At 27.0% G+C, this 9,571-nt stretch overlaps 1 protein-coding gene across 1 annotated transcript; it reads left to right on the forward strand.

Moving 5' to 3' along the window:
• The first annotated feature begins 2,397 nt into the window (after nucleotides 1-2,397).
• On the forward strand, nucleotides 2,398-7,100 carry LOC114119193 (uncharacterized). The gene is made up of 3 exons (XM_050206120.1): nucleotides 2,398-2,700; nucleotides 2,909-2,995; nucleotides 4,640-7,100. The coding sequence occupies exon 3, from the start codon at nucleotides 4,794-4,796 to the stop codon at nucleotides 5,625-5,627; it is 834 nt and encodes a 277-aa protein (XP_050062077.1). The 5' UTR covers nucleotides 2,398-2,700; nucleotides 2,909-2,995; nucleotides 4,640-4,793; the 3' UTR covers nucleotides 5,628-7,100.
• The last annotated feature ends 2,471 nt before the right edge of the window (nucleotides 7,101-9,571 follow it).

Raw genomic sequence — 9,571 nt, forward strand, 5'->3', positions numbered from 1 at the left:
TTTTATTATATATGAGTACACATCACACGCCATATCGTTCACAACTGCAGAATGCTGGATGTATTTTTAATTGGTTTTATTAAACAATGGTGATATAGTAATTTTATCATCGGATTCAGGCACCACAACTAACCTAATCCTATTAAATTTTAGAAAAACGCATCTCGCTTCGATTATAATTCATGAGTTGTTGATTAGAAAATGTATAACATTCAAATACATAAATGTTACCCATCGCCCTAACGAATGCACACCAAAAAATAATACTCATTAACTTCTGTAAATTTCTGTTTAAAATCGAAACGGAGTCGTTTGCTCCGAATAAGAATATAATGTTTTGTCGAAGAGATCGATCAACCTTAGAAAAATAAACAATGTAATGTACATTGTCATATTCTTGATGACATACATATGAACGAAATTCGAGTAAAAATCTAAAAAAAAGTGTTTATTTTATGCAACATAACCATGTTTGTTCCAGATACATTAGGAACTCTGTGGTATAGGAGATCTTAGGACTGCACAAGGTCTTGATGTAGAAACTGAACTTGATTTCAAAGGGGATTTGTATAGGCAATATTAAAGCAATTATGTGAAAAATTAAATTGTTCAATCTTGAATATATTTGAATATTTATAACTAAAAGCAAGTATCTATAGTCTCACGATTGTTGTTGCATAATATTATTACGAGATCATATTATGGAACAATAACGTTTTACGTGGGAAAAAAACGGAGAAGGCTACAGCAGTTAAAGTTAACTAAAGAGAAGTATTTTAGTATACCTATATGATGTTGCTCACGGAAGCTAGAAATCGGTATGTAGTCAGCCTCTGCCTAGAACTGTGTGATATATTCATTTACTTGGTGTCGTGGCTGGATAAGACAGATAATTATATAATGTGTTTGGTTATAAAATGTAAATATTACATGTTAATAATTTTGATACATGTGATTTGTAAAAACTAAAAACTAATAAAAATATGAAAACTTTTTCACCCGGATGTATTACGCGTTAATTTAACCAGATTTAGTTTTATTGATACTTTTCCATGTTCCTGGAATCTGTATTTTGTGATCGAAGCCTCTTTAAATATGTTTTATCCTAAAAGTAACAAATACAAATAGGTACATAAGCACATCGCATTTTCATATTGATTTTTTTTATTATATCATCGTTATTTTTTATGCCCTGATTGAGATAAGTATTGAGTTTGTATTAAAGAAAGTTTTTATAAACAGTTAAATATTATTTTTACTAATTCAATTAAATATTTTCTAAATAATGAAGGGTTTTGGTCATTATTATATTTTAACATACTTATGACCAAATTATTTGTCTCGTGTTATTTTTTGTCTGGTAAAAAAAAATTCTCGGCCTGAAATATTGACCCGGTCCATCCTTGTATGGTATGGTATAAATTTATATTTTTAAAATAAATAATAATGTAAATACAATGTTTTTGGAAATCAACCTCACGTATAATAGTTACTAAAAGTAAAATAAATTATTTCAATAACTGTATCAAAAATGAAAAAATATACGTAAACCATGATACAAATGCTCTGAATCGTTTTTCGTTTTCAAATTTAACACATCCGCTATAATGATCCACTTGAAACCTAATGTACAAAAAAAAGGTATCCAATCGCCTAAATTTTTTTTTAATTCGAAATTAAATCGAAGAATTTAATAAGTTGTAATTAAAAAATATTACCTACATGTAGCAATCTAAAACATATTACTATTAAAAATGTATTGCCTCATATACATATACAATACATATATATATATATACTGTATTTATACGTAATACCTAAACCATAAAATCATATAAAGATTGATAAAAAAATAAAATTCTGTTTTGATGTTTAATAAAAAATTAAAACGCGATTCGTTTAAAAATATTTAATTATATTAAAATATATAAAAACAAATTGAATGTTTGCGATTAAACTATATAGCGTAAGATCATTTAGAACAATATCATACATTATAATATACGCTGTAGGTGATTTAAAAGCTTCTTTCAACGCATTTAAGATGTACGTAAATGGTAAGTATCGTATAATACTGCCGTTTGGAAAATAAATTTCAAAAAATTACAATAAAGATATACTTCTGTACCGTCATAATAGTTTTTTTTACATAAATTACCAACTTTTCCATATTTTCAACCCTCTAAAGACCTCAAACCTGTAATTGAAATATTATGATGACGCGTACACTCGAATAAATTATAATATGAGTTATAACTTTTGCCGTCAGACCGTCAAAGCTGTAACTCAGCTATTACATAGACATTAGACACCTATATTTTATGTTGCTAAAATATTATATAATATATTGTATGAAAGCGAAAACAGATTATCGACAGGTCGCAACATGGGGAGGAGTGCAACGGTGCGTCGCGTCGTCGCCATGCCGAAACGTCAGCTTCACGAGAGGGCGGTAACGACGACGACGACGACCCCGCCCGTGTAACTAGAGCGAAATTATTGCGCATCATCGTAGACCCGTAGCAAGTACACGGGGTAACACATGTTGTGTTCTTTTGAAACGTCGTTTAAATTATATTACATTATCGACTATATGATAATGTTCGCAATCGCGTAACACGTCGGAGACGAGCCTTACTACTTACTTATACTTACAATAACGCACAGACCGTGTCGCAGCACGTCAAATAATAGTACGAGGTAAGAGTGAACCGAATGATTATAACGCGAATTGTCGTAATATTATTTTGGAGGGAAGCGGCGCCCAGTGGAGGGTTTGCTGCACGAGACGTATATTTTTTACAACGACTTCCCTTCCCGCCCTACTGTTTTTGTTTCATCTTTAACGGTGTTTTTTATGTATACATGTACCTCATATTGTTTTCGTTTTGTTTACGTCTGCATATAGGAATGCCACGAAAGCAACAGCTGACGATCGACTAACACGAGGACGTCAACGACCGATTAAAAAGCTGTACCTACCTATACGATATAAGTACGTATATATACTCAATATATATGAAAAAAAAGTTTAAATAAATAATCTGCAAATAGTAATTAAGACACAATAGTGGTAATATTCCAGTATCATCATTTGTCAATATATTATATTGATGATTACGAAATTAAAAATACAATATACTTCGCTCGAACCAAAACCATTCGGAACATATTTTTAACATAATCGTTTATCACAAACACGATAAAAAATAAAACCTATTTTGTGATGTAGACGACATTTTTATTACAACGATAATATTATAAAAGTTTTCAAATAACTAGGTACATTGCAAACTTAAGATGGATTTCGCTCAAAATTATCGAGTTAAACTTTCAAACTATAGATAAAATAGAAACGTCAAATCACAGATAAGGTTTATTTCTATTTACGATAAAAAGTTTGGTCATTCAAAATGAATGCAATATGACGCGCACTTGTATACTAAAATACATAAATATATAATACACGTTTTACCTGCACGCGTCGTCGTCTAAAGAAATAATAAAAATATTCATAGTGCAATTGTATTATTTTTAAGATATCTAACCTATCCATTATGAATATTTATATTGTTTCAAAACAAATCACTGTTTAAGTAATAAGTGTTACCTCAATATTAATTAGTTTTAGTGTACACACACACATATATATATTATATATGGTAAATACTAAATGTTACAACTTGAAACATTGTTGTGGTTTTAGTAATTTTATTCTCATGTTTTCGGAATAATTTACAGAGGTGTATAGTGACAGTATATTTGTTTCCCTAACGTAACCAAGAACAGCTTGGATTGCGCAAAATATCTATATTTTTGAGTGGACAATATTGGTACGCATCTCACTTTCTTCGCTATATAAACATCAATAGTGGCTGCACCTATTTTTTATGTGGGTATTATAGTTAGTGGAACAACTATAAACTAATGTGCGAATAATAAATATATTTGCAACGCAACAGACACATTATGTAATTTCAATCATTATACAATAATGTAGCAGCTGATGGCAAAATAAATACTCAATTGTTGAAGTTTTAAAATAAAACTTCATCTTATAGGTTAAATATTGTTTTTACCTGTTTTTACTTTTAGATTTATGAACTATAAATACCAATCCAAAAGATAAAATAATATTTATTAAAAACGAAGTATTTAAAACGGTCATATAAAAACTATTTATTTTTGAACGCCAAGATAATATAATCAATAATTAATGGTATAATAATTGTAACAATGACAAAATCAGAATATATGTATACATGTATATATTATACATAATATAGATGTATAATAAATTTACCTGTTTTCAACATTGATTGTGATTCACGATATTTAAGCCTATAGCACCTAAATACTATATTAAATTAATAAAAATAACTTTTTGCATTTGAGACAATAATTTTTTTAATTTAGCCATTGATAGTGATTATAATTTAAAATATTTTTTAAAACGTAAAATAAAAACTCTAAAAGTTTGTATTTGTATTAGATACTTCTAATAATTCGCTAATTTATTGAAATATAATAATAGTTTATTAGTCTAATTAGGTAATTGCTATTAAACGTTCAATTAATAATTACGTATATTGTAATATTTTATTGTACTAACATTACGTTTTATTTTTGTTTTATACAGAATTGCATAACCGTGTTTTGGATTACACATACTGGATCACTAGACACGGAAGCTCTCCGACAATTAAAGTCCAAGCAAAACAACCTGAAAATTTCGTTACATAGGTAGTGGATATTATTGTGTGATTTAAACAAAAACAAAAAAAAATTCGAAAATGTCCATTCCCGCCATTACTATTTACGCTTCGTTTATTTTGTCAAAACACGAACTGGAACTCCGCGGACCGTTATCTCAACAGATCATCAGATTTACGAGAACCTTGCCAGACGATGTAGACCCGCACGTAAGGGTGAATAACGTGACCATGGAAAGGCTTGTCTATGCGATAAGAAAACGTTTGCGCAGAAACTACAAAGAGTACAAGATTTTGAGTCACCAGATCGGAGTCAAGGGCTGTACTCTGCTGTACGCTGTTCCCACCGTGAGGATCGACGACAATAACCAGTACAACTTTGTGTCCAGTCACAGGGGAGCGAGGACTGTCTTGATGAGGGCGTTGAAGGATTTGTGCTGCACGTACGCCATACTCACGCCGGACATCAGATTGAAAATCGACCACGAAGATCCGAAGGCCAACTGGACGTTGACTGCAGGCGTGACCGAAGATTTAGATTACCATTATCTGAAAGCGTTTCCGGGCAAGTGTCGGTTAACCAATGGTGCGGTGGTGGATCCGAACATCGCGGTGCTGTGGGTCAAAAACGTACAGCTGGCCGACATATTGTACGTGGCCCAACGCAAGACTGATCTAACTCCGAAGATGGTTCGTTGGAACGTCCCTCCGCGGATTCTGACGATCACGCGGCATTTCGAGAAATTTAGATTCTGCTGGACGCCCAAGACGCCTAAGGAAATCTTAAATGACTTCGAGACCGAATTAATCAACCTAACCAACCGGTCGGAAAACTCTTCTTTTTCTTTCTCCCAAATAATGGGCTGGGCCTATACATGCTTCAAGTATATCATGATATTATTAATTGCATTATAATTCCTCTCGGTATACCCAATCACGATAAATTGCTTATTTGTGTTGTGTGTGTGTGTTTGTCAATTGTCATATACGTACTACAAACGTCATCAAAATATTATTATAACCATTCAAAACAAAACAAACGCTAATATACCTCTGAATAAGTGAAATTAACTTATATTATATCAGAATAACCTATTAATCAATAATCACCTATAGTCAATTTTTTACCATAAAAACAAACATAAATACAGTCCGAATATTGGGACAAAAAAAAAACTAAATCCATTAAAAGTGAATTTATAGTTGTGTATAAGAACTATAAGACTCACTTTTATTTGGTTTTAGGTTTTAAATAAATTATAATAATAAAAATAAAAAAATATACCATGTTCAAATCGATTTAATAGAATATGTTTTAAAAAGTTTTAACACGTAAATAATTTTAAATTATCATAATGAAACTATGATATAAATATGAAATAAAACATAACTTAATAGAAATAAAAGTGATCCGAGCTACTGGCCAACGGACGAATGTAAATTCTCCAAAGTAAAACTTCGTTTGTACATTATGTTTGTATCAATAATTTAATGTTTATAATAATAAAAAAATATAAATTTAAAAAATGTCAAGTACTAATATTATAAAAAAAAAAAAAATAAATTTTTAATTATAGCTGTGAACTATAATTGTTATAGTCGAAGTACAAACAAAATAAAAATCAGTAGTTAAATTGAATATACATTCAATACATTTGAGAGAGTTTACTATCGTCCCGGTCATTATGTACACAATACTACATAATTAAATATAAATTATAAAAATATGAAATTATTCTAAATAAATAGGTACCAAGGAAATAAAAAGATATAGAAATCGAATTCAATAAGTTAATGATTACAGAAATCAAAAACTTAAGTGTTATAAAGACCCCAAAAAACATTTACAAAAATATTCTAGTCAAAAAAAATAAAATATTGTATATTATTTATCAAACATACAGTACAAGTTTAATATCTTAGATAGAATAAAAATTTTATAAGATACATTATTCTAATATTGAAGTACTTTATAATTTATTAATGTTTGTATAACATAAATTAAATTAATTACTTATAACATTAATGTCATTATGCATTTTTATATATTGAATCAATTATTGATACAATATATTCGTAATAAGTGTTTTAACAACAACTTTTTAATTTAGGCACGGTTGATGCCAAAATAAAATTATTGGTTTTATTTAATTTTAGTCAAAAACATTTAGCTCTAGGGCACTAATATTGTAGGTGTAACATAAGTTGTATTTGAACTCTTTCTTATAGCTCATGTATTTTAGTATTTTAAATACTTAATATTATAATCGATAAGTATTTATTGTCAACATTATAGTTTAAAAAATATTAATTTAGTGACAACAGTGCTTGCGTATTTATTATTTAATTTCTATCTCGTTAATATGTTGAAATTATATCTTATTGTTAAGTCGATAACTCATGTTAAATATATTTATTGATTGTTAATTTTATTAGTTAGTTTATACATGATAGCAATTTTACAATAACATTGTTAACTATTTTTCAGTTTAGTAAAATTTAAAAATTCTAAATAGTTTTCTTTCATATAAATTAATTTTTTTCATATTTTATTTTTGTTTGTGTGTAGATTATTAATAACATTTAATGTTTTTATTTCAAAATTTTGAATAAGTTTTTTGCATATTTTTCCTTCTTTTTAGTTCCTATACCATGCTAGTTATTGATTTTTATACGTATGTAACATTGATAAATTTTGTTACAATACTTTACGGTTTATAAAAAATAATAATACTATATTTATTTATTAAGCATATTAAGATATTATATGTTTAGTTAATTTTATAATATAATTATGTAGCCTTATAGACACTCTTAAAAGAAAAATGCGTAAAAACAATTTAATGCGAGACACATAAAATAGTATTGCTTTTTATTCTGCATCATAATATTCTATATAGTATATACCTAGTATTAGTATATATTTAATATTATAATTTATTGTACACTTAATGTAGTAAATACACAAACGTATTTAAGATTAGAATTTAGAACTATAGTCTACAAGTATTAGCATTTTAGTTTAAAATTTAGTATTTATCTATAGTTACGATAATATGCATTAAACATTTAATTGTATGTTAATTAGTGTAGTTATCATTAATAAAATCCTAGATATTCAAAATATCAAAGTATTTTATACTTTTAAAATTGTATTTAAATTTTTTTTTTTTAATTAATTGTTTAAATTATTTTGACGAAGGAACTCCTTTTCATTTTTTGTTATCAATGTAAGAGTATATTTAGTATAAATTATTCTAACATCTGTAGCGCTTATAAAATGACTAAAATAGATTGCAAGAATAAATTATTATAAGCACATAAGACATAAATGACGGAGACAAAAAATAACTAACAAAGAGGTTTTCTGCTATTTTTGAAATCCGAGGAGGATCATATTGATCTTCAGTGTATTACAAACAAACAATGCTATTACATGATAATATTATACTAATTTTACAATTGAAATTTTTAAATAATAGTAATAACTAGGAAATGGATTAAAAGTAAATTAAAATTTTAAAAGAGAAAACATTTTATTGAAAACGGGGTTTACAAAAATTCATTTTTCGTTTATTTTTTATTCGTTTTTATTGATTATTTAAGAAAACATTTTTTAATATTGACCTCTTAAAAATACGAACTAGATTCAATTTCCTATGAGAAACTGTCCTCAAAGTTAGATTAAAACATTTTATCAACTATTTATCGTGTTACAAAAAAAAAAAAAAAATATTGTAAAATTGTTTCACACAACATCTGAATAACGTAAATTATTTATTTTGTTTTTTCAAATAATATTTGTTACAATAATATAGGTATTTATGTTTTTATCCGCGTATCAGACAAATGGTGTAGCTGCCACTCAAAATATTCAAGAATAAAGGAATTTTATTTTAAAGTAAATTTAAATGAAGTTTCAATAATTTTTTCGGTTAACTAGGTTGTAGACAATGCAATTGGTTGCAAACAAAATTAACACTACCTACAATATTAGTTAAGTGCGCAACATACAGTGGTCAATATGATGTTGACTTGCACACGTGTGTGGGAAAGTATCCACCTTCGTCTAATCATTGAACATTTAAATGGTAATTTTAATTTAAATACAACACACACACTCTCAAATATGTGCAATGCGATTTTTTTTTTTTTATAGGTATAATATTACCTAATTGTTTGAAAATTGCCTATACTTAACTCCATAAAAATGGTTGGAATTTAATTTTCTGAATTCGATAGATAACATCGATTGATGATTTTCGTGAATTATACCTAAAACTGTTATTTTTAATTATAGTAAAACTATTTTAGTGAATGTTTTGTTAAAATGTGATATTGTTAGTCAAAATATTTTGGCAAGTTTTAAAATATTTATAAAGACACGTAAAATGTTGATATTTGTTTTCAATAATTGTTTAAAAGAATGTTTTTTTTTTGTCAAAAACTATTATAATATGTTATTAAATAAATAAATTATATTTTCAAAACATTAAAATTAATTGTATGTAATTATTTATTTATATTTTGGACCTATTCACACAGTTCTAGAGTAAAGTTCTACTCAAAGTTACTAATGATTTTATAAAATATACATAATATTTTAACAATAATATACAAATATATATAATATATATATTATATATATATTTTATAATATAATAAATGCAATATTTTTTGAAAAAATGTACACACTATAAAAGTGGTTACTTATTTTTCTTCTTTCTTTTTTTTATTATTGTTTTAGATCAACCAATCAAAAACGATTAAAAAAAAAATTGTTGATTTATTCAATACAATCGTATTAAACACTACGACACTAAATATAAACAAGAAAATAGGTTTTATAAATTTAAGTA

This window comes from Aphis gossypii, chromosome X (genome assembly GCF_020184175.1).
Source record: "Aphis gossypii isolate Hap1 chromosome X, ASM2018417v2, whole genome shotgun sequence".
Lineage (NCBI taxonomy): Eukaryota > Metazoa > Arthropoda > Insecta > Hemiptera > Aphididae > Aphis > Aphis gossypii.